Source organism: Pleurodeles waltl, chromosome 1_2 (assembly GCF_031143425.1).
Source record: "Pleurodeles waltl isolate 20211129_DDA chromosome 1_2, aPleWal1.hap1.20221129, whole genome shotgun sequence".
In the NCBI taxonomy this organism is placed as follows: domain Eukaryota; kingdom Metazoa; phylum Chordata; class Amphibia; order Caudata; family Salamandridae; genus Pleurodeles; species Pleurodeles waltl.
The window spans coordinates 1,010,330,244-1,010,356,987 of NC_090437.1; the positions used below are offsets into that span (position 1 = coordinate 1,010,330,244).

The 26,744-nt window shown below is 45.6% G+C and overlaps 1 protein-coding gene across 5 annotated transcripts in view; it reads left to right on the top strand.

Moving 5' to 3' along the window:
• ATP8A1 (ATPase phospholipid transporting 8A1) overlaps positions 1-26,744 on the top strand; it is a 944,803-nt gene that overhangs the window by 282,673 nt on the left and 635,386 nt on the right. For all 5 annotated transcript variants that reach the window (XR_011194335.1, XM_069201769.1, XM_069201775.1 and 2 more), the window contains exon 11: positions 10,344-10,509. Coding sequence is in view for 4 of the 5 variants with exons in the window: in XM_069201769.1 (XP_069057870.1) it covers positions 10,344-10,509 (166 nt within the window). In the remaining variant the exon portion in view is untranslated. The remainder of the gene's footprint in view (positions 1-10,343; positions 10,510-26,744) is intronic.

Genomic DNA, 26,744 nt, shown 5'->3' on the forward strand with positions numbered 1-26,744 from the left:
GTTGGAGACTGTATCGCCAGTAGATGCTGGCTGGCGCAGGACACGTGGGTGCAGTGGAAGAAGGGCTAAGTTCAGCATTCCTTAACTGCACAATCCTGACTCCATAGCATGTTGTCCTTGCTGGTCCCAAATGTTTGATTCTCCATGTGGAGACGAGTAAGGGATTTATTGTGCGCCCTCTTTTTACTTTTACTTGATTTTGTTGTGTGCTGTGTTTTTACTTTTTGTATGTGTGCGTGCCAAATGAACATTTGCCTAATTATACTCCTAGCCTTATTTTTAAAGTTTTAATCTGTAAGTGTTTTTACTGAGTGATTTTATTTTCTCACCCGGTTTTCGGCGTGTTGCCGACCAGCATTTCCTTGATCTTGCCGCTCGCCATTTGAGGTTTGGGTCTGTTAGAGCCCGCCTCACTTTCGGCGTTTTTTTTTTTTTATTTGGCGGCCATTTTGAGTGTCATCTGAGTCAGCGGTCTAGTTGCCGGCTGACTCAATTATTGTTTGGGGATCCCGGTGGCATGAATGCGGATGCGTGCAGTGGGGTGCCTAAGGTAAGCCCGTCTGCGTCCGGAAGGGGCCGAGGGCCAGCCACCCTGACCAAAATATTTATACCCCCAGCTGTATTTCCTATTTGAATCACGAACTTCGATCTTTTCACAAGGATTCCTTTAACCGGAACTGCAGGCCTATAGATGTCTCCTTGGACAAAGGTACTGCCTGTAATTCTTGTAGCTGGAACTGTAGAACTATCCTTGAAGATTGCGCTCCTAATTATCAGGGCGCCAATAAGGAGACTGCTAAGCCTCCGCATGATATTACAGATAGTGCTACGACCTGGGGCCTAATTAATGCTCGCTCTTTAATCAAACATGCTTTCGAAATTCGTGAGTTGATTAAGACATTGAACCTTGATTGCCTCTTCATCACTGAAACCTGGGCGAGAGCCGACTCAACCCAGATTTTCTTAATGCAGCACCTTTGGGGTATTCTTGTGTGAGACAAGATAGAGGTGAGAAGAGAGGAGGGGGGCTCCTATAGATTTTATCAGCTTCATGCAGAGTTTGGACTGGCATTTGGGAGTGACTTCGCCTTCCCACATTGCGGGCCACATGCTTGACGCTATTTTTACTAGACCAGGACTGATTTCCAGATATGATAATAGGGCTTTGGATTGGACCGATCATTATTTGCTATCTTTTAAGTTACTTAGCCTTTGCCCCACTCCTAATCAACTTACGTTAATGGCTGCATAAAGACTGTGGCATAAAATTAACAAGATTAATTTCTCTCAGGCGCTCAAACTTGGCTGGGATCAGGCGAAAGCAGACGACCGTACGCACTTAGAGATTTTTGATCTCGGTCTGAAAAGGGCTATTGACCTGCTTGCCCCTCAGACTCTGGCAATCCTTAAAGTTCAATGGCCTCCCTCAGCGCCTTGGTACTCAGAGGAGTTGAAAAATTTGCAGAGAGTTTATCGCAGCCAGGAGCGTAAATGGCTATTGAATAAAACTCAAGAGGAAAGAGATATACTCAGAGACACTCTCAGAAAGTATAAGTTGACCATTAGGTCAGCTAAAACAAATTATCATTCCAAAGCCATTAGAGGGGTGATCAATGTCCCTAAAGAATTGTTTAAAACAGTACGAGCTCTGACGACCATGCCGATTAGTACAGGATCTCCTGTCTCAGAGAATTCACCTCTGTACTGTCAAAAGGTGGTTGACTTTTTTAACAACAAAATCGTCAATTTGGTGATAGATTTCTGGTCTCCCCCCCTGGATTTAGAGGATGAATGGGAAGAGGCTCTGCCACACTCCGACTTAGGTAAGCAATTACTTTGCTTTCATCCTCTCTCTGTCAACAGAATTGAAGATCTATTGTTGTCGGTGAAATCTGGCTCATCTAATGATCCTTGCCCGCCACATATTTTAAAACTAGCTCCCACTCTGATTGCCTCTGCTTTGGAGCCAGTGTTCACGGAAATCCTGCTGGAAGGTAGTTTCCCTGCAGATTGGAAACAATCCACGGTTATTCCGCTTACTAAAAAACCTGGCAAAGATGCAACAGATCTTTCTGACCTCTGCCCGATTTCACTTCTACCCGTCCTGGCCAAAATGCTAGAAAAACACCTCAACCAGGAGCTCGCTGAGTTCCTTCAAGCAAACAGAAGGCTGGACCCCTCCCAACATGGTTTCTGCCGTGCGCACAGCACCGAATCGGCTTTAATCTCTACTTCGGATATAATCCGCAGAAGAGGGGATATGGGAGAAGGCACAATTCTAGTTTTACTTGACTTGTCTGCAGCATTTGATACCATCTCTCCTCTCATCTTACTTCGGCGCCTCCATCAGGCTGGACTGAGGGGCAAAGCTTAGAAACTACTTAGATCTTTTCTGTCTGATAGAACCATTACAGTGGCCTGTGGTGAGCAACGTGCCCCTTCCCCCTTCAACTTCCTTGTGGAGTGCCGCAGAGGTCATCCCTCAGCCCTACCCTTTTTAATTTGTATATGGTGCCCCTAGCGGGCCTGGTACACTCTTTCGGTTTCCAGATCGTATCCTATGCTGATGATACTCAGTTGATTATTCCTGTATCTCACAACTGGGAAGAATCCAGAGAGAAATTTCGACTCTGCATGGCAGCAATCAATAACTGGATGGCCAGCAATTGGCTTAAACTTAATGGGGATAAGACCATTATTATGTGTTTTGGACGTAATATTTTCTGGGACAGCAGTTGGTGGCCAGAAGCCTGTGGGGGATGCCCTTCACCCAGTCCTTCTGCTAAAAATCTTGGCATTATATTTGACACTTCTCTTTCCTTTAATCTACAGATCAACCAAATTGTTAAAGTCTGCTTTTGGATCCTAAAAACTCTTAGGAGGATGCACTTTTTGGAGGAAGACTTAAGAACGCCGGTTGTGCTGGCTCTTGTCACTTCAAGACTGGATTACTGCAATGCACTTTTGTTAAATGCCAATAAAACTTCCCTTGGCAAATTACAGTCCATTCAGAATACGGCAGCCCGCCTGATTTTGAATCTCCCCCAGTACTCTTCTGCCAGTAGCAGTTTGAAATTACTACACTGGCTACCTATTAATAAGAGAATTATTTTCAAGACTCTCTTCTTAACTCATAGAGCTTTACAGTTTGAGGGTTGTGAATACCTGAAGTTCACCCCGCAACAATATCAACCTACCAGAAATTTGAGATCCTCTTCCAAACATATGATTGCGGTTCCCCGATGCAATAGGGCTAGATGGGGGGACCGTGCGTTTACGGTAGAAGCTGCAAGGCTATGGAATGCACTACCTCTTGCGCTTCGTCAAACAGCCACCCACGCCATTTTTAGAAAAAATCTGAAAACTTGGCTTTTTTCTCAATAGGCACGCTGTCTTTTTTGGAGGAGCACTTTGTTTTCCCGTTTACTTGCTCAGTTTAGTGCTTCGATGCTTCTTGCCGGAATGCACTTTATAAATAACTCAATACAATACAATACAATCCTTTCAGGCTCCATTCTGGAAGCCAGTGCTGCTGAGAAGAGGAGAAGGACGGGTCAGAAACTCACCAGCAACCTCATGGCCTTCCTGGGAGAGAAAAGCAGTCACTTGTCTGAGGGCATGTAGAAGCCTTTTAATGAATCTCTAGAGCATATTCTAGTCATGGAATTTATTTTTCTTCTTATAGTAAATCCAGCATAGATATACACCTGGTCTCAGTTCAACATGGGAGTTGTCATGAGATGCTTTTTTTTTCTTTTCTTTTCTTGTAGGTCCACTGTTTAGGACTCCTTTTTCCCCTGTTGCTGCATCTCATTGCAGCCATACTATTTTTCAGATGTTTAAGTGCCCGTCTAGCCTCTGTTTTAGTCCCCATTTTGTTTTCTTTTTTCTGTGATACCTCATGTTTGCTGGAGTCTTTCTGTCCTAATTCTTTACTCCAGGTTAGGTTCCCCAGGAGCAACTTCCAGGGAAGAATCCTCTTTAATTCTGGATTCAGTGGCTCTCTTCTTCTGTCATGGAGGCTTTTGTGCTGCAGTCTTTTCTTCCACAAAACAGCAACCTTTCTTGCGGGCACTTGTCTTTCACACATGGTACTGATGCTCATGAAAGAAATGTCCCTGACTCACACAGAAAAAGAACTGAATTAAGAAAGACCAACCACCTCTAGCCCTTGATTGTACCTGCACGCTCTCCTAAACAAGACAATAAACCACACACTATTATGATTTCCTTCCAGTACTTTATTCCAATACTTAACAGATTTTTCCAATACTTACAGATTGAGGGCCTGATTTATATATGGGCGGTTGGCATACTGCAGTGGTGATGGTGTATGCTCTGGGCATGTAACCTCCTAAATTAGGCTAGTGACACGTAATAGGGTAGTGACATCTACTGTCTGCAGAGGTCGACTCAAATCTTTTGACTCAGACAGGAGTAATAAGATCATCAAATTCAAAAATAAGAACAAATAGCCATAAAAAACAACAACAATTTAAAAAGGAGTCAGTCATTTTCACTAACCATGACCTATGTGGCCATCAAGCACCACACCAATTTAATATAGTTCAAACATTTATTGCCCTTATATTGAAAATGATAGTCATGTAAATAATACGGAAAAACAGATGATAGCATACAGAAACGACACAGGCTGACCAAAACTTCTAAAGAATCTTAATCTAATAAGAGCAATCACCATTAAACAGTCCTGAAGAATTATACAGAATAACAACAGAACTATTTGAGAAAAAGCAACAGATCTCATTAGTTGTGCAGTTGAATCAATTATAATCAATTAATAAACCATCAATTCAATTATTGGGTCAGACATCCTTGCTACCAAATACTAAATCGAAACGCATGTGTGGGGGTGGGCTTTGTCACATGCAGAAGTCAATAAGAAAAAAAATTATTTGGGAAACATCTAAACTATGGCGCTAGCAAAAATATGCAGTTGGATTTCAAATGGGAAGCCTATAAAAGAAAAAAACAAATACACATTGATTATACCTCTCCAAAAAGAGACAGCACTTAGCAGAGTCTTCATCAGCAGAGCACAGGAACAACAGGTCTTCAGCGATCAGCATCAGGAACATGAAAGGGGTAACAGTTCAGTAATGTTGGGCCTAAGGTATCTGAACTGTTAGAATTATAAACATATTTACACTTCTTCTTCTCATCAGTTTCTAACTGAACTACATCATCTGAAACTTTGCTAAATTAAAGTCCCCAAAATCACTAGATACACTCCTATTGGGCAAGACTATGTGGTGTGACAATGAGCAATCAATTTATTTTCACTTCTTTGGATTGTAACTTTTCTTCATTCTTCTCCAAGATAGGCCCATGTTGACACTCCTCTCTGGTTGGCAGTTTCCACAGAATATTAACATTGTAAAAAAAAACAGCACAGAACATGACACTTTAGCTAGCATTATCTTCTACCAGCAACTAAAACACATTGTTAAAACTTTCAATTATTAAGGAAGTGCTAAATGGGCAGAGTAGAACAAGCAGTAGATTTCCACTGTGAGTTTTCCTTTCTCTAATTAAGCTCTTTTAGAACACATTAAATATACAATTTGTCTACTCATGTTTTTATTAATAATGTTTGCTCTCTAACAGTGCCTACCGCCAACATAATAGCCTACCTGCCGAATTTACATACAGGCGGACCCTTGGTTTATTCGTGATGGAGAGTGCTCTGTCCCCGTCCTGATTAAACCCCTCCGATGACCCTGTGGAGTAAGGGGCATCAGAGGCGGACCTCTGCTGTGATTGGGGTTCCTGGCAACACTTTAAGAAATGGCTGCCTGCTTGACAGTCATTTCCAAATCTGGTGGACAGTACCTCCATCATGGCGATAGAGTAATTTTTCTCTGTCGCCCGAGCGGAGAAACAGGCCTTCTGCCAGATTATAAATCTGTCCCTAAGGCTTTACTGTGTTAGTGTTCTTGGTCTTGCAGCGGAACCCCCATTCACAACAGTGGTAAATAAGAGCCCTCATCCAATAATTCCCTTAAAATCAACTGGCAGGGCTCCTTTAAACTAAATTTTAACAGTTTTAAAACAGTTAAATTTAAAAGTTTCTATCGGCACAATTGTCAAAATAAGGAGAAGGGAATGGGTCAACATTTGACCTGTGAGAGATAAATGCCCCTCCCCCACTCTTTTCCCTGTCGTTTTATTATAAAATGTTTTTTAAGCATGTCCTTACGAGAAGTAAAGATTCCTCGCATTTTTTTCTGAATGTATTTTTATACACCTAAATTACATCACCAAGCAGAGGACATGGGAGTGAAAGGAGGAAGAGAGGGGACAATTAGGTGGGATTAATGGCAGTAGGCCGTAGGGTATCATTTTCGATTAGCTTCAGTGTGGAAAGGACTACGTAGATTCTCAAGACAAGACGGAAGTCCTCATCCTCGGACGCACTCCCTCGGCCTGGAACGACTCATGGTGGCCCTCCGTCCTCGGACCCCCACCCACCCCTGCCAGCCACGCAAGAAACCTCGGCTTCATCCTGGACTCCGCCCTCACCATGTCCAAACAGGTCAGCGCCGTCTCCTCCTCCTGTTTCAACACCCTTCGAATGCTCCGCAGAATCTTCAAGTGGATTCCAACAGAAACCAGAAAGACGGTGACCCAGGCCCTCGTCAGCAGCAGACTTGACTACGGCAACGCACTCTACACAGGCATCCCAACCAAAGACATCAAACGCCTCCAACGTATCCAAAATGCCTCCGCCCGACTGATCCTCAACATACCCCGCCGAAGTCACATCTCCCCTCACCTAAAGGAACTCCACTGGCTCCCGGTAGACAAGAGGATCACCTTCAAACTCCTGACCCACGCTCACAAGGCACTTCACAACACCGGACCCTCCTACCTCAACACCAGACTCAACTTCTACACTCCAACACGTCAACTCCGATCCGCCAACCTCGCCCTCGCCATCGTACCCCGAATCCAGCGCAAGACATCCGGCGGCAGATCCTTCTCCTTCCTCGCCGCCAAGACCTGGAACTCTCTCCCCACATCTCTTCGCCAGACCCAGGACCTCCTCGCATTCAGAAGGCTCCTCAAGACCTGGCTCTTCGACCGCTAAACCAGCAGCGCTCCCCCCCCCCCCCCCCACCCCCCCCCCCCCACCCCCGCCTCGAAACCCTGACGGGTACATAGCGCGCTTTATAAATACTATGATTGATTGATCTTGTAGCAGGGATGTGGAATTCCTATCGCCCGACGCCTCGGACATATTGTTTGGGGTCAAGGCAACAAGGTTTCATGTTTATTTTGTCCTTGTGACATTTGGCTGCCAGTTTACAGAGAAGGGAACTCTCTGCAGTTGAGGTAATATGTGTGTCCATAAGTTAATGCTGTTCAAACTTGTATTTATGGTTCATTAATGAAAAGAGTGAGCGCTATAAATAAACGTTTTGAGATCACAGTGCACTACTGACCGTGGTTCCAGTAAAAAAACAAGGTGTACAGATGTTTGAAAAGTTTAACGATAAGATGCTTAAGTATACTGCTCCCAGAATGCTCTCTGATTTAATGCAAATGTTGGCAGAAGCTTGTAAGGAAGAGTGATGATGCTTTGCTTTTAAAATAAAATGAAGTAGGAAAAAAACGTTTCGTTACTATGAACTTTTAGGTGCTATTTCATTGAAGCGTCAGTTAGTAAAATGTGTTGATACATGCTAGTATTTCCAAAAAATATTCCTAACGGAAAATCAGTGTAACTGTTTTCAACAAGATTATGGGAAGCATGAAAATCAACAAGCACTGGCAAAGCCAACCGATCCAACCTTTTTTTGTGAGTGTTTGGGTTTTGTCAATTCATGTTTTGTTTTGACATCGCTTTCGTAACACTTTATTACTGTGGGACCTGCCAGGGCCTCACCATTGTAACAAACACTAGCAAAAAATTAAAAAAGCACTTTTTGGCCTCAAAAAGCACACATTGAAACCAGTGGCGTAACAATGGCCCCGCAGCCCCCCTCAAGGGGTCCCTCAGCAAGCACCTACCCTGAGTGACTCTGAAGGGGGGGGCCCTCCATGTTCTTTGCGGGGGAGGGGCCTTCCCCCTATGCCACTGATTGCCCAGTAGTTCCTGGCACTGAACAAAACTACTGTCAATTTGCTCCTTGTAGAAGAGCAGAATGCGATCACTCACAGTAAAGCCAGGCGATAGCTAGAAAGGGAAATAGAAGTTTAATAAAAACAAAATGTCTTTATTAACGCAAGACCTAATTAGGGGCTCCATTCTTAAAGAAAGTCACAAAAATACACCCATGGTATATGTCTTTGTATTAGTGGCTTTCATGAATTCACAAGAACTTACAGAAGTCAATTAGGAAATCGTACTCCTAGAAAAATATTTGTGAATTGTATTTTAGCACGTGCAATATGAATGTGTAGATTTGACCATGTGAAAATCTGTTGAGCGTTTACAAGTTCACTTTCCCTCCACTCACTTTTTTCCCAACCCTGGAAGAACTCTTACTTCTGCCATGGTCGGGAGTACATTTCCAACCTTTCTCAGTATGGGAAAAGATTATAGAAGAGCTGGTTAAAACCATTAAAACATACAAGTTAGTAGATTGGCAGACTCAAAGACATTCCTGTCCTGGAACTATGGCTTACTGCTTCCTCCAGCCCCAGTATGTAGATCTGAGGTTGCAAAATAAGGAACTTGCTATAGTAGGGATTGAAATTGCAAGTATATATATAGTAGTATCCATAGCCCTGGCATAATCAAAGAGGCTATTTTCAGAGCTCTTACGTAATGCGTTTGCTAACATAATTTGCTACCACACTACATGGCACCAAAGAGACAAGAAGATTTTTTACAGGACAATTAGATTTAAGAAGCAACCTGTCCCATGGACAAGTAGATATTTTATTAAATTCCACACCCCACAAGCACAGGTGCATGCCGCTTGCGTCCTGTGGTCCACTCGGTTTGTGAAATTCAGAAGCAAATGCTAAAGAAATCATGCAGTGAAAAACACATATGACTTTGGCTACAGAACAGTCCCAGGATTTAGCCGACTTAAAAATGTGAGCTGATTTTTAAATTATCATTTAAAATTATTGTTTTAATGAACAGTTTGTTATAATGGAAACATGCTCTAAAATGTCCTAAATTTTAGGTATTTAAGATTATATAACTCGATTAATCTGTCCAAAGAGATCTCTAAATCTGTCTTCCCCTCTTTAAAAAAAAAAAAAAAAAAGGCAAAACCGCTCTAAAACAAGTTACAATAAATAGAAAATGCTATCTTTTTTTAAGACTGTTGTGAAAATAATTTCTATTTAAATATCTGAAAGTGATAAAAATGTCTCATGACTGATATACTGAAAGTGGGTGTGAGCAGGGCCATTATCGTGGGGGAAAACAGAACATTATTTCCGATGCCCCACACTTTCTAGGGCCTGCACTACTATGTAACGTGAGTATATATTTATAGATTTTAACACAACCTCAACTGTTCATTAATGACAAGGCAACTAGTATGGCTAAGACCACTAGATGGTGCTAGATGCTGGACCTGCCTTGTTTTTTCTTAACATGCAGAACCTTTTTTGTTAAAGTTAGAAAATTATCCTCATCCTATGAGGGCCCCCAGAAGTTGTCGACCAGCACCCTATAAAACTCCCTGACATGCCTGGTTGCAAATTCATATTCATTGTGGTGAATTTTTAGCCATTAGGGCCAGCTTTTAGCATGGGTGAGCTTGACCCAGTTGCAGGGTGCCAATCTTCAGTGGGGGTGTAAAGAACTGCCTGCATTAAGGTCATGCTGACAGCAGAGTCCCTACCACCTAGCTCCAGTGATTCAAGTGCTGTTTTAACACCCACGTTAGCTTATTTTCTTGTCCCCTCCCCCCATCTACCTCTCACCCCCTGCTTCCACACACTATTAACCGTACCCAATCAACCAAACAACTGGGCAGTAGCTTGAGGAGATCATGTGTGCATGATTCAGATGAGCTCAGGTAGGTGTTGAAATGTTTGCGTCCAGAAGCTATTCACAATTCTGAGATAGACAGCCAGAGACTGACCCCTGAACACAAAAAGGCTAATTGTGTTCACAAGCAGCCAGGGTGCCAAATTTCTTTCCTCCTGGGACCTATCCTGGCACAGGCGAACTCGGTTAGCTATCACATTTATTTTCTCACAAGAATTATGACCTTATTTTCCTGGCTGGTATGGTTGTTACGGATGCACTGGAGGTTGAAGGATTTTTAGTGAGTTATAAAAAAGGATCATTTCTATACTGTCATAAATCTGTGTTTGTACTAAAATGTTATTGCTTTTATTTTATTTTACAGAATTCAACAAGGCCACCCCTAAAGCTATCCAACGTTGAACGAATTACGAACATACAGATTTTGTTCCTATTCTGCACCCTTCTGGCAATTTCGTTGATCTGCTCTATTGGCTCCTCTATATGGAATGCGAAGCACGAGGAAGGAGACTGGTACCTTAGTTTAAATTGTAAGGCATAGTTTGATACAATACATTATTTGTGTGGTAGAAATCAATCTTTATTACAGTTTGAGTAATCAATCCATTCTGGGTCCTGTGCCATACATTTTGTCCAAATTAGATCTGTAAGCGAAATGCTGATTTGTCACTTCTTTATGCTTCATTTGTGTGTTTTTAAAGGCACAGAATGAACGATGTGTTGTGCAGTGGGCTAAATCTAAAGCACTTTTGTTGTTCTGATATCTAAATTAGGTTTGTTTCAAAATAAGTCACATTCACTCATCTGTCGATTGTTGGTTATCTGTTACTTTACAGCTGTGGTATTTGCATCACATCACATCTCACAGCGCCCTACAGTGGATCTATAAAAGGTGTTTAAATCGTCATTCATTAAAGAAACAAATGAGTGACTGTACTTGAAAGCAGTGCTGAAGTAATTCTGTAATAGTAGCACTTTGTGGTACTTTGATAAGAATTTGATCTATCAGGTCAAACTTATCCTACTCGAGGGGCACACCAGCAGCTAGGTCCAGGAGCGGTGTAGTCCAGATACGAACATTGGTGCTCCCCGACTAGAGCCCTCATTCCTTTCTAATTGATTAAGCTCAGTAGCAGATGCCGGAACTATTGTAGGAATGACAGACAAGGGCTGTTGTTTCAATGCTTTACATAAAGGACCAGTAGGCACGTTACATAGTGCCACAAGTAAATTTATTAGCAAATCATACAAGTCATAAGTAAAGAGAAATACTAAGTAAAATCCAGCATAGATTTGCCTTCTAATGGTGGGGGATAAGGTCTCCTGCACATAGTACATTTTAACAAGTACTTGGTTCTCATGGTATGCACCAATAGGGAACAAGCAAGAGGAAACATTTTACTACAGAATACAATTGAGGTTTCTCTTCTGGTAGTAATACATTGGGTTTGCAGACATTCTCACAGTTTATTCAAACATTCAAATTGGTACATTGTATGACGTTAGCCTGGGACAGTTGAAATGTCCTTGGTTAGGTACAGTAACGGAAAGTCTCTAGGAACACTCTCTGTTTTAGTGTGAGTCTCTCAATTCTTTATTTCGAACAAGAAATACAGCAATAGTCATCCTGTGATATATTGTGATGTTGGTGCAAGATGTAGGATAAATGTACACACAACCCAGGTTAGCCCTAAGCCCATGTTATGATACTTTTAATATACAGGGAAAACAACTCTCAGAGCTCCTTCGAGCATCATGACTGCGGAGTGGGCTCCGTGTTTTTATTAAACTGTCAAAATGACAAGTTTAACTCTCATAATATATCTGCCCACACATTATTCTTGCCACTTATCTGCATTTGAGTACCACTGGAATGGAAGGATTGGTGTCCAGGAGACAAAAACCCCCAGACCTTCCTAAATTGTGACTATCTGTCTATCTGAAATGGGGTCTCTGGTTAGCAGTCAGTTTGCACTTTGTCCAAGCAGGTCAGGGTAATGGAAATACACGTCTAGGATTACCCCTTCTCACTCCCTTGGTACTTTGGTACAGACAGGCAGGGTTATCTCAGAGGCAATGTGTATAGTATGTGTACAATCACACACAGTAACATGGTGTAAGCACCACAAAAAGATTCAACACCAGGTTAGAGGAATAGCCAATATTTACCTGAGTAAAACAAGACCAAAACGATGACAATGCAACATACAGAAGCAAAGTTATGATTTTTTAAAGATTAACCTCAATATAGCTCTTAGAAACACAAATGCTTTGAATTGGTGATATCACGGCGTTGTGACAGGTTTGTTCCCAACAATCAGATGCCACTGGCGCCGGTCACGGAGTCGCACGGACCCCCAGCTACAGTAACTTGTGAAAGTGAGGAAACAAGCCGGTGCATGGAGTCAGAGATCAAGGCATCGCTGGATCCGGTGCTGCGGAGCGAAGGAGCTGAGGCATTGGTGTGAGGCGTCAGGTGCTTGCTGTGGAGGTGAGGCGGCATCAGTGCGAATCGTCTGCTCCTTGCACTTCCGGTCGGGTCAATATCCGGCAGTCATGGGATGGTGCGGCGACCCCACAGAGTCGCAGTCACGCCACAAGGCTGCATGTGCCGTGGTGGAGTCGAGTGGCATGGCACTTTGGATCCCACGGAGTCGTGGACTTTGGCGAGGCTGCGCAGCATCTAGCCTATGGGGTTGTCGCCCTCCGGCAGGGACCACTGCTTCAGTTGCAGTTGGCGTTGCGGGATCTGGCAACCGCGTCAGGTCGGAGTCGTCCGAAGTCGATGCACTTGGTTCTTCTTGGTTTTTCACCAGCTTCTCCTTTCAAGGGCCCAGTGACTGGATTAGGCACCACCTGGCAGGGGAGAAGTCTCACCAAGAGAGTCCAGGTGCTGGTAGAGGAAGTCTTTGATGGCCCTGACACTTCAGAACAGGGGGCAAGCTCAGTCCAAGCCCTTGGAAAATCTCCTCAAGCAGGATACACAGCAAAGTCACGTCTTTGCCATCTCTAAAGCAGAAGCAGCAACTGCAGGCCAGTCCAGCAAAGGGGCAGTACTCCTCCTCCAGCTCTTCAGCTCTTCTCCTTGGCAGAGGTTCCTCTTGGTTCTAGAAGTGATCTAAAAGGTTTGGGCTTTTGGGTCCACTACTTATACCTCTTTCTGCCTTTGAAGTTGGCAAACATCAAAGGAAAGTCTCTGTTGTTGACAAGATCCTGCCTTGCTCAGCCTGACCCCAGACACACACCAGGGGGCAGGAGACTGCATTGTGTGAGGGCAGGCACAGCCTGTTCAGGTGTAAGTGTCAGCTCCTCCCTACCCGCTCTAGCCCAGGAGACTCATCTGGGTATGCAGGCTACACTCCAGTTCCCTTTGTGTCGCTGCTTAGAGGGAATTCACACCAGCCCAACTGTCAGTCCGGCCCAGACTTGGAATACATAAGCAGGCAGAGGCTCAGAATGGTTTAATGCAAGAAAATGCCCACTTTCTAATAGTGGCATTTTCAAACTGACAATCTAAAAAAATAACTTTACCAAAGGATATATTTTATAATTTGTGAGGTGAGTTCAGAGACCCCACTCTCCATAGCTCTATATGCTCCCAATGGGAAACTGCACTTAAAATATTTTTAAAGGCACTCCCCATGCTATCCTAAGAGAGAGATAGGCCTTGCAACAGTGAAAATTGAATTTGGCAATATTTCCCTGTCAAAACATGTAAAACACATCAGTATGTGTCCCACCTTTAACATACACTGCACCCTTCCCATGGGGCTACCTTGGGCTTACCTTAGGGGTGCTTTACATGTACAAAAAGAGAAGGTTTGGGCCTGGCAAGTGGGAACACTTACCAGGTTGAATTGGCAGGTTAAAACTGCTAACACAGATACTGCAGTGGCAGGTGTGAGACATGTTTACAGGGCTACTCATGTGGGTGGCACAATCAGTGCTGCAGGTCCACTAGTAGCATTTGATGTACAGGCCCTGAGCACCTCTAGTGCACTTTACTAGGGACTTACTAGTAAATGATACATGCCAATCAGGGATAAACCAATCACCAATACAATTTAGACAGAGAGCATATGCACTTCAGTACTGATAGCAATTGTAAAGTGCCCTGAGTCCTAAAGCCAACAAAAACAGGTAACAGAAAAATAGGGAGGAGAAGGCAAAAAGTTTGGGAATGACCCTGCAAAAAAGGCCAGGGCTAGTACTATCTATCTAGATTACAGAATGGCAGTAGCCACTTGGTAGTTATAGTTAGGAGACCGGGGGCGTGGCCAGAAGACGCAAGATGTCGGTAGACTTTTAGGACTGATCTGCGAAGTGGCCCACGACCCGGCACAAATTGTCTGCATCAGCGCCGTGCGGACCTGTATTCTTATGGTATTGCGATGTGGAGAATGAGCGGCATCCAAAGAGAAGTTTATTAGCCCAACAATCCACTGACTGTGTGCTGACTAGCGCCCATGTGGCCTACCCTGTGACCTGCGATTTCCTGAATGGGCCTGCAGCAGCTTTACACACATCCCTCCACCGAATTATGGACAGCAGAAGGGAGACAGTGGAGGTCCCCAGCGGCTCTGACTTGGATTTGGCTGCAAGCGTGTTGTCTATCCAGCTGAATAACTGCATGGCGCAGGGAGTCTCTTTTTTGGGACGGGACACAGGAGAGTACCCCAATACCCTGGAACTATTATTACAACGCAGCGCTGCAGTAAGTACATATGGGTGCACTGACTTTGGTCTTGTGATTCATGTTTCCCCTGAGGACTCCTAATGTACACTGCGTCCCTATGTGCCTCCTGACTTTACCGCTGTTGTGCCGCCAGGTGGCTAATTACTAACTACTGCTGCATTGGGGTTGCCTCCCCTCTTTGGAATCGTGAAGTGGCACCATCCAGAGGCCAAATGCACAGTCCTCTCTTTTCCCTCCTCCCCCCCCCCCCCCCAAGAGAGGAGAGGCCGGGGTCACGTTGCGGGTGTATTGAGCGGGGTCCCCTGTCTCATCCTAATATTGTGAATTCTTGTGGCATAGAGGGAAGGACCATACCCGATGTCACTTAGGCACAGTGGAGAGACTGTACGAGCCAAGCTGCCGCTCAGTTAAGCTTGTTGACACTGCCTGTCTACTGGATGACACTGCACACCCTGCATCAGTTTAATCATTAAGCCAGTAGTGCCCGGTGGGTCCTGGGTGAGAGGGGGCACTGATCAAGCGGTGTGGTGGGATCAAATATGCTACCACTTTGAGTCTGAGTCACTGGCCTGGCTGGAGTGGACAGGGGCACTACTGTGCTACTGGAGGATGTTTCCCTCATTTATGCCTCAGTTCCTCCTCATTATAGTAGACTACACTAACCCCCCTAGATATTGCCTGGCTAACCGTGGTCCTCTTTCTTGGGACTGCCTGTGCCTCCCTGTTGCCTCTGTTGAGAGTGATGTAGGGTCTGGCAGGCCGCACGGAGCTACCATTGATCACAACACACTTATCTCTTTTGATGGACAACACGTCTGGCCACGCCACTATTTTTCTTACATCAGTTGATTACAGGTGCTCAGCCATCGTGCAAAAGGGAAGAGCAGGCCCTCAGCCAGCGGGGCGCAAAGGCAATGAACTCTCAAATCGCCCTGACCAAAAATCGCTTGTGGATGCCTCAACCTTGACCCTCTCTGACTCTCTGATATGAACTTAGACAAGATCCTAGACGCCATTAATGACACCAGGCAAGACTTACATAATAGGGTTGATGTAGTGGCAGTTGAGGTAGGACTGCTGCAAGATGATCAGAGGAAACTATCCACCTGTGTCACGCATGCAGAAAGTGAAATCAATGATATCCGTGAACTGCCCTCTGACCTCGAGGTGCAGGTTCGATCCCTTACCACCAAAGTCCAGGAGTTGGAGAGCAGAGCAGAAGATTCGAGAGTCGTTCCAGACGGCATAATCTCTGCTTCGTGTGCTTTCCAGAGGGGACAGAGGGCTCAGACTCTGTGCACATTTTTTAAACCTGCCTGGCGCAGGTTGACTGGCCCCAGTAATTTATCGCCCCACTTTCTAGTGGAACGGCCACACCCAATACCAGCGAAGAAGACACCTAATGGGGGGGTATCCCCCCTCCCCCCCCCCAAGGCCGGTAGTAGTCCAGATCCTGAATTACAGGGGAAAAAGAGGCCATATTGCGTGCAACTCGAACGGCTGAACCACTCATGTATTAAAACATTTGAACATTTCTCTTCTGATTACACCCTTGCAGTACAGCGTTGCAGAGCATCCTTCCTGGGGGTGAAGAAGCATCTACAACAGGTTGGCCTGAAATAGTGACTCAGTCACGGCCAACAATTCCATTCCAGCTACTTTTTCACTGAACTGGCGGATGCCTGGGACTGGGTAGAGCAGCGCGGATACAAATCCTCAGCCCAGCCCTCACCGCCCCCACTGACAGGAAATAATGACATGGCAAGAGTAAAAGCCAGGATGCTAAATGTCAAGATACAGGGTGCCCCAGAAGGCCAGAAAAGACCTCTTAGAGGGCATACAGACGCTTCTCCCCTCCCCCCCCCATGCCCTAGGGGTATGCCCTCTTAAACTGAATCAGACACAGCTGGAAGCAGGTCATCATTGGTGATCCTGCCAGTCGTGACCCCACAGACAGCAGACACTATACTGTAACTGACTCACTGGCCATGTTCTGTCTACAGAATAAACTACTGTATGTTTAATGTTTGGGCAGCTACTGGTTATGCGACCACCTGGGGTTCGGAGTTGTGGGTTCCAGCTTTACTGTTTAGGAGAGTCATTCAATGTATCTTGTCTTCCCCCACACTCCTCTCAACTATCCTGACCAGATGTGAACATGTTCCATGGGCTTTTGGGGGTGACTTTAATAGCATATTTCGCCCACAAGGGGACAGATCGCCCTCCCCCTCCCCTTGACGACCTCCCTATTGTAGCGACTGCTGCCCATTTCTCTCAATGGCTAGCACATTGGTTGCTACTAGATAACTGGTGCACGCTCCATCCAGACACTGGGGAATATTCATAATTCTCACCTCATCTATTACTTGCACATGAGACTGGACCATATCCCCGGTCCCCCAGCCCTCCAGCTGCAGACTTGTACGGCTGAATATTTGGGAAAGACATTCTCTGATCACAACCCACTTTTGACAGTTTGAATTGCGGGGGGAATACGTATGCAGTTCCCACCTGGTGACTTCAGCCTTCTATGCTAGAAGACTAAGTGTTTAGGAATACCACAAAAAATACATTATCACACTTTTTATCAGAGAATTGGGGCACAACGACTTCCTGTTCAGTGGAGTGGGAGGTGGTTAAAGTTGTGTTACAAGGTAATTGTATTCATACAGAGGTGGGAGTTAGAGCAAACCTAGGATACTGATTCAAATTGAAACCATGCTTAGAACACTAGAAGTTACAGCTTATACTAACCCAGAACACTGAAGTGAATTAACTACATCTTCGGAGACACACACTCGAGTAGTAGAGCAATTGTGATGCCTGGATTTCAAAGCATACCAGGCCAAAATGCATGCGGAAGGGAATAATTCTGGTCATCTACTAGCATGGCTCCTGCTTAGTGCAGCCCCTACATCACCTATTACTGTGATTAGACAGACCCTTGGACGCGTTTACTTCCTAACCAAGTAGACATAGATGATGCATTTACCACACACTGTCAGACTTTATACAACCCTTCTCTTGCAGACAGGATGCAATCTATCTGCAATTTCTCAGAGTAGAACTCAACATTCCCATCACTTTACAAGAAATATGGGGAGCTATACGAGTGCGGCCACCTTCAAGACCCTAGGGCTAGATGGATTCTAGAAAGCATATGAATACCTACTATGAACTAAACTCCTTGAGCTCTACCAAGCTGTGCTGGCAGAGGGCTGGCTTCAGCTGTCGCTCCGAGAGTCCCTCCTTGTCTCTTTTCTCAAACCTGATAAAGACCCTTTAGAATTAACCTCATACTGTCTGCTTTCTATGCTGGACCATGACTACAAAATACTGAATAAAATTGTAACAGCCCGACTCCTTGAGCGTATGCTCACGATGGTCTATTTGGATCAGACCGGTTTCATTCTGGGTAGATCGACCACACTTAATATACTCTATTTACATAGAGTAATGAACCTTTTCCCCCACCCAGTGGCCTAATGCTGCTTGTATGGTCTTAGACTTAGAAAAGGCGTTTGACACACTGACGCTGGGAGTATATGTTTTCTCTCTTAACCGCCTTGGGTATCACAGACTGCCTACAGAGACTTGTACACCTATTGTACTCAGAACCCACAACATCGGGAAGCTTGAGCAATGCATCTCCCACCCATTTCCAGTGAGCAGAGGGACTCAACAGGGTTGTCTCCTCTCCTCTTTCCCTTGGCAGCAGCCCAGAACGCAGAGCATTCCTCTAAATGGAGAAGTTTTATTATATGAAGCCGATGTTTTAATCTATATATGTGACATTAGGGACAGAATATCTGACATCACAACTATTCCTTCGGAATTTCGAGCAGCCTCAGGCCTGGGAGTAAACTGGGCCAAATCGGTCTGTTCTCCCTACATCCAGACTGCCTGCCACAGCATTTATTAGTGGATACACACATCTTTTACGCTGGGAGCCTTGCACATTCCGCTGCTTAGGTTAACACATTTACCACATGATTCAAGATCTTATAGACTGAAACCTCTGCAATGTTATTGCTTCCCTCTGCCCCCAAATTGCCTTTTGAAGTATTCATCCTCTCACGGTGCAGGGGAGAGTCTCGGTATCAAAAAGGTGATGCTCCCTTGTTTTTTGTAATATTTGCACAATCTCCCGGTGCACATTCCTCAGAGCGTTTTTCATATGCTTCATAACACACCTGGCAGGTTTGTTTGGATCAAACGAAGATGCTGAGTTGCATTGTGCAAATTACAGCTACCTGTGGACAAAGGGGGGCTAGGGGCCCCCAACTTCCACCATAATTACCTGGCTTCACAGCTCTGGTGACCTGCCCATTGGCTGGTAGGATGTCTGCTGGAGGAGTTGGGATTAGCCTCCCCTAGCCGAGCTCCATGGGTGGTACAGGAGGAATTCCTTCTTCCGGCAAAGCCCCCATGTAACTCCAACAATTTACTGTGTAGAGCCCTCAACAGGTATCGACGGAGCCCGAGACTCATGCCATCTATCCCTCTATATTCTCCCGAAATTAGCCATGACTCCATTAATCCTTTGAATATAATGATAGGAAGGGAGGGCCTCCTAATATGGGAGGCTGCTGGAGAAAACACTCTCTGGGCTGTGTTCCACGACAGTGCGTTCATGCCCTTTGAGCAGTAACAAACAGACTGGCACTTACCGGTAGGACACTTCTTGGTGCGTGGTTGACTCTTGGCTGCTTTAACACAGTCATGGCCGATCACTGTTTCTGAACCAGAACAACACCCGTTCGTACACATGCTCCACACTTTAGGTAGTGGCCATCAATTGATTACTTGGCTTAACTGCGCCCTAGCATACACCGCATGTGATCCCTTATTGCTGACTCATAGATGTAGGGAACGAGGTCTAGGCAGAGAATTCACAAACAAAGAATGGGAAAGAGTGTTAATATATCCTAGAAAAGTATTACATAATGTAAAACTCCAGTACACACAGCACAATATATTACATAGGGCTTATCTCACACCAGATTCCCTACATAAAATGTTTGGTTCCTCCTCCGATTGCCAGGGGCCAGATGCCGGTTTGGTGCATATGTTTTAGTCCTGCCCAGTGGTAGTGTCACTCTGGAATGACGTTGCTTTTGGGTACTACAGTTAAGTTAGGGAAAGTATTTTTAAGTTATAAGGCTCTTGAATTTAGTGATATATGGCACCACAGTTCTTTTGCTGAATTTTTTAAAATTTTGTGAAACTACGCAGTACAGGGCCATACAATTACTTAAAATAAAATATATATATATATATATATAAATACATTTCCCTACATATTAGCTCTTTAATAAAGGGATAATAGGTAAGGACCTACCTCTTTTCTATATCTAAGGCCCTAACACGGAACACAGCCAAAGTATAGTAAAAGCAATATGGCTGCCTTTTCATTCTCTAAAAACAACTATTACCCAATTATATACTGGGTTGTCATCACCAGGTGCCACGGGTATACTGCGAAGTTATCACGGTATACCATGGCCCAAAATATAACTAAGGCCTATCTGTGCTATTGGATTGCAGTACGCTTGCATCACTCATGGTGTCACATGGGCAATGCAATGCCGAAGTCAGATTTACAAAGGAACACAAGGCCACCTTGCACAGCCCTGCATTGATTGGTAAATCTGGAGAAACACAAGGCAGCACAATTCACTGTTTTGTGTTACACATCATAATGTACATGGCTTCTAAATTTCACATACATCCGTATGCCATAACACTGTAGCCACGCCACTGTACGCTATTCCACTCTCCACTCTATGCCTCTTCACTGTATGGGACTCCACTCTTTGCCACTTCACTCTACACTATTACACCGTCCACCATTACAGTCTACGTCGCTCCACTATATGGCACTCCACTGGACTCTACGCTACTATACGCTATTAAACTGTACCTAATGCCAGTCTACACCTCTCCATTTTATGCCAATCCACTGTATGGTGCTCCACTATACACTGTTACACTCTACGCCACTCCACTGTACAACACTCCGTTGTATGCCACTCCAGTCTTCGCTGTTACACTGTACACGCATACACTCTATGCCACTCGACTCTACACTGCTACATTGTATGGAACTCCACTCCATGCCTACTCAGTGTTTGCCACTCCACTGTATGCCACTCCTCTATATGCTTCTCCAGGATATGCTATTCCACTATACTAGTTTCCACTGTATGTCACTCCACTGTATGCTACTCCACTCTGTGCCACTCCAGGGTATGCCGCTCCACTCTACCTTACTCCATTCTAAGCTATTCCATTGGACTCCACTGTATGCTATTACACTCTACCCCATTCCAGTGTATGCCACTCCAGTCTACACCACTTCACTGTACCCCACTGCACTGTATGCTACTCCACTAAGCTATTCCAGTCTAGGCCACTCTACTGTACACTGCACCATGCTACCCTATTCTACTGTATGCCACTCCACTATACACTACTCCAGTCTACTCCACTCCATTGTACACCACTCACGCTATGCACTCCATTCAATGCTAGTCCATTGGACTCCACTTTGCAGAACTCCACTCTGTGCTACTTCACTCTACCCCATGCCACTGTACCCTACTCTAGTCTACAACACTTCACTGTACGTCACTCTACTCTATACTATCCTACTCTACGCTATTCCATTCTATACTATTCTATGCTATAACACTCATCTGTTCTCCACTCTGTGCTATTCTATTGTACGCCACTCCATTCTACGCTATTACACTTTATGCAACTTCAGTCTTTGCCGTTCTACTGTATGGTATTCCACTCTGCACTATTCCACTGTATGCTATTACACTCAACCCCACCCCACAATACACCACTCTGGTCTAAACCACTTCACTGTACGCCACTCCAGTCTTTGCTATTCCACTCTATTCCACTTTGTCACACCACTGTACACTACTCCACTTTATGCCACTCCACTGTACTATCCTCCACTCTATATGACTTCAATCTACAAAACTCTGCTACACTCTGTGCCACTTTACTAGCCTCTTCTCCACTCTATTCCTGTACACGCCACTGTCCAGATTTGCACTCTACTCTATGGCTGTATACTCTATTGCACAACACTCTGACAGTTTCCAAAGCTGTACGACACAGCACACCACTCTACTGTATGAGAGCCACTCCAGTTTGTAACAGTTGCCTTGACTGTACACCACTTCAATATATGCCACCCCACTCTATGCTAATCCACAACACCCTACTACACTGTACACAACTCCACTCTACACTGTTCCACTTTATGCCACTCCGCTGTTCTACACTTCACTGTATAGTATTCCACTGTACACCATCCCACTAAATGCTACTCCACTTTAGGGTAATCCATTCTACACCACCACAGTGTGCACCACTCCACTCTACACTGCTCCACTGTGACACTTTCCTCCATTCTGTATAACTCCACTCTACAAAATTCTACCACACTTCATGGCACTCTACAACATTCTACTCCACTCTATCCTGTACACTCTATTGTCAAACTCTATACTCCACTCTGGGCCCATACACTCCAATGTACAAAACTCTATTCCACTATGACACTTTTCTGTATGTCATAACACTGCACTTTACTGTACGAGACCCTGCTCCAACAGTTTACAACCTACACTGCACCAGTACATTCCCCTCCATGCCACTCTACTCTACGACACACCAATACACTCAATTGTACTTTACTCCACACTGTGTTACACCACTCCACTTCACTGTCCGAGACTTTACCTCGCTCCACCTTCCTATCCAAAAATCCACTCTACACTGCTCCACCGTTTTACACACACAACTGTACTTTACGCAGTTCTACTCTACTAAACTTTATATCACTCTCCAACACTTTTCTCCTGTCTATACCCCTTCACTCCACTGTACAACACAGTACTATTCTGCGTGTCACTGTACAACACTCTACTCCACTCCACTCAAGGATAGTCTAGTGCACTACACAACACCATACACAACTTTGTATGCCTCTGCACCACACTTTACTTCACTCTACACTGACACAATACTCCACTCTACTCCAATGTACACCACTCCAGTCTGTCATTCAATGCCATTGTACTCTATAACACTGTATGCCAATCCACTGTACCGCACTCTATAGCCCTGTACTGTGCTGTCACCACTCTACAAAAATCAACTAGACAGTATGCCACTCTACACTGCTGTGGTCTACATCACTTTCCAATACTTTACAACACCCCACAGCACTCTACTGCACAACACAATACTACAATGTATGACACTTTGCTCAAATTTATGCTACACCACTCCACACCACTATAGTCATCAACACTCCGCTCCACTTTTTGATACTTTACTCCACTCTACACTAATCCACTCAGTGTACTCCACTCTACTACACTTTATCCTACTCTAGGCCACTGTACTTTACTCCACTCTGTACCGCTCCACTGTATGCAACTCCACTCTACCACACTGTACTACACTCTGTGCCACTTTGACACTCTCCTCCACTCTGTGTCCATCCACTCTACCCCACAGCACTACACTGTATGACACACGAGGACACACCACCCAGCTTCTCTCTACGATAGGCCACTCCACTATATGACACAGTACTCCATTCTACCACAGTCTCCTCCACTGTATGCTATGATACTCCACTTGAGGATACTCCACTCTGACACTCTACTCCACTCTGACACTCTACTCCACTCTGACACTCTACTCCACTCTGACAGTCTACTACACTCTGCTCTACTGTACGACACACCTTGATGCAACTTGCTACGCCAGTCTATGCTACTTGACTCATACCCCACCTCCACAGGCTGACTTCAGCCCTAGGGAACCCATCCCAGAGGCCCTGCGTACATTTTAAAAAGCAGGGGGCACACTGCTCCCATTTCCAGGTGGATTTCAGCCCCAGGGCCCTGCCCCAGGGCCCAGTGACATTTTACAGGGGGCCGGGGCCACATAGGCTCTTTACGCTGACTTCAACTCCGGGGGCACCTTCCCCCTGGGCCATGCTAAGTTAAGGGTGTCAACCCAGGGCACCCCCCATAGTGTTGTTGGGGGCTGCAGGGGTGAGGCCCAAGGCCCCCCCAAGCCCCAGTCAACTGCCCCATACAAAGGGAGTCGGTATTGTTCCTACCTGCAGACAGCAGCTAATAATCCTGCTCCCTGCGGGCCAAAGCCATCTTTTGATCTGTTTTTCTACCTGCTTCACTGCAAGGTAGGGAAACAGATCTGAAGTCCGCTTCCAGCAGGTGAGAGCATTTTTTAATCTCCTGCCAGCTGAGAGCGGATTTGGTGTTTGCTCCCACTTGGCATGAGATTTGGAAACGCTCCAGCCAAGCGAGAGCACACACAGGTTTCCCTGCCTACTCCCCTGTGGGCAGGGAAACCACTATTTCCTGGGGTGGGCTCCCAGAGACAAAGCTACCGAGCCGACCCCAAGGGTGGGGTCATCTGGGTCATAAATGGCTCAGGGAAGGGGGCTGGGCTGCCCCCTCCCTTAAAGTAATTTGGCCCCGGAGTGGGCTTCCAGCTGCCTTTTCAGGCTCAGGGAAGGGGACACTCGGCCCCCTCTCCCCATACAAAGAATATTCGGCCCCATGGGGGGGTGTTTTCCAGGGCCTCTTAGAGAAAGGGTCCCAGTGTTTCCCCTCCCCATACAGATTATTTTTGAGGCCCCTCTCCCCATATAAATAATTTTTGGCCCACGTGGTGTGTTCCCTGGGGCTCCTGGAGGCTCGAGGAGGAGGGCCATTCAGCCACTCTCCCCTTTATGCAATCATCTCTGAGGTGAGTTCCCTGAGGCCTTTTCAAGTGTGGGGAGCGCAAGCTATAGTTACCTTATGGCAAAAGTTACAGTTACTTGACATAACTCTAACTATAACTGCAGAATAATTCGAATTACTATATGTTAATTCAACCACTGCTGTGCATGGCCAACGGCTGTGCACGGCATGTGTAGGCTGCAGGCCCGATAACTACTAAATCACACTACGCACGGCCTTTGGCTGTACACAGTGGGGGTTAGCCACACGTTCTGGCCGGAGGTTGGGTGGTTATAGGGGTTTGGCCGCAACTCAGAGATTTTACTGGGAAAAAGACTTCAATGTTCAATCACGAGGCATGTTTAACATTCAAAACACTAGTAAATAAACAGACACACCACCATGAGATTGGAGGATTCGAGCTCCCAACCTACTGAGTGTCAATCCAAGAGCTTTACCAGTAGGCCAAAGGTGAGTCCTTTCTGTTGTGCATCAAAATGTAACTATAACATCTGTACTAAACATCTTTCTTGTGTGACGCTTTGAAGTCATTCTATGGAGAGACCATTGCTTTTGTTATTACAATGATCTCTCTCTAGATTGACTTCAACGTGGCACACAAACAAGATGTTTGCTGCCAGAAGAGGACTGCGTTGGGAGCCTGAAGGCCCCCAGTCGTAGCAGGCTCCTGGCATCCTGCGGGAACCGGCATTGCTCCCACAAGCAGGGAGCTGCTTTAAATAACAGCTCCCTGTGAGAAAATTCCCTCTTTCTAGCATGGTTACCCCCACTTTTGGCCTGTTTGTGAGTGTGTGTCAGTGTGTTTTTACTGTCTCACTGGTATCCTGCTAGCCAGGACCACAGTGCTCATAGTCTGTGGCCTATGTGTGTGTTGTCAGTAGTGCTTAACTGTGTCACCGAGGTTCTGCTAACCAGAACTCCAGTGCTTATGCTCTCTCTGCTTCCAAATTCGTCACTATAGTTTAGTGAATTCATATTCTAATTTGAATTGACACACAAGATCCCCCTTTTAAGCCCCTAGTATAAGGTACTTAGGTACCCAGGGCTTTGGGGGTCCAGGAGATCATAATGGGCTGCAGCATTTCTTCTGTCACCCATAAGGAGCTCAGACAAACCATTCTTCAGGACTGCCTCTGCAGCTTGAGTGAAATAGTGCACACACTATTTCACAGCCACTTTCACTGCACTTAAGTAACTTATAAGTCACCTATATGTCTAACCTTCATTTACTGAAGGCAAGGTGCAAAGTTACTAAGTGTGAGGGCACCCTTGCACTAGCAAAGGTGCCTACACTCTGTCCAGGGCCAATTCCCCAGATTTCACGAGTGCAGGGATACCATTACACGTGTGCACTACATATAGGTCAATACCTATATGTAGCTTCACAATGGTAACTCTGAATATGGCCATGTGAGGTGTCTAAGATCACGGAATTGTCCCCCATTCCAAATCTGGTATTGGGGGGCCAATCCCATGCATCCTGGGGGCTCCACCATGGACCCCCCGTACTGCCAAACTAGCTCGCTGAGGCTTACACTGCAGCTGCTGCCACCTCCCAGACAGGGTTTTGCCCTCCTGGAGTCTGAGCAGCTCAGTCCCAGGAAGGCAGAACTATGCATTTCCTTTGGGAGGAGGGTGTTACACCCTCTCCCTTTGGAAATAGGTGTTACAGGCTTGGGAGGGGTAGCCTTCAGAGCCTCTGGCAATGCTTTAAAGGGTGCAGATGGTGCACTCCTTGTATAAGCCAGTCTAAACCGGTTCAGGGACCCCCTGTCCCTACTCTGGCGCTAAATTGGACAAAGTCCATCACCACCCCAGGGGTGGTGCCCAGAGCTTCTCCAGTGTGTCCCTGGCATTAGCCATCTTCTTTTCCAAGGTGTGGGGACTCTTGAAATCTCTGAGTGGCCAGTGCCAGCAGTTGACGTCCGAGACCGCTCCTGATAGGTGCATACCTGGCTAGGTAGCCGATCCTCCTCTCGGGGTATTTGGGGTCTCTGCTGTGGGGCCCTCTTCAGATTCAGCTTGCAAGTCTCCTCCAGGAATCCTCTGCATCCTCTGCTTCAGCTTCTGACCGTCAGATCAACCGCAGAGTGCTTGAGGAACCGCTGTAACTGCAACAAAGTTTCCAGGACGACTCCTGTGACCTGCAACTTCAGCTCCAGCCAGCATTTGCAACAGTTTCCAAGGTGTGCACGCTCTGAGGACTCCCTGTCTTCACCCTGCACCAGAAGAACCGTAGGAATCTCCCGTGGAGCGACAG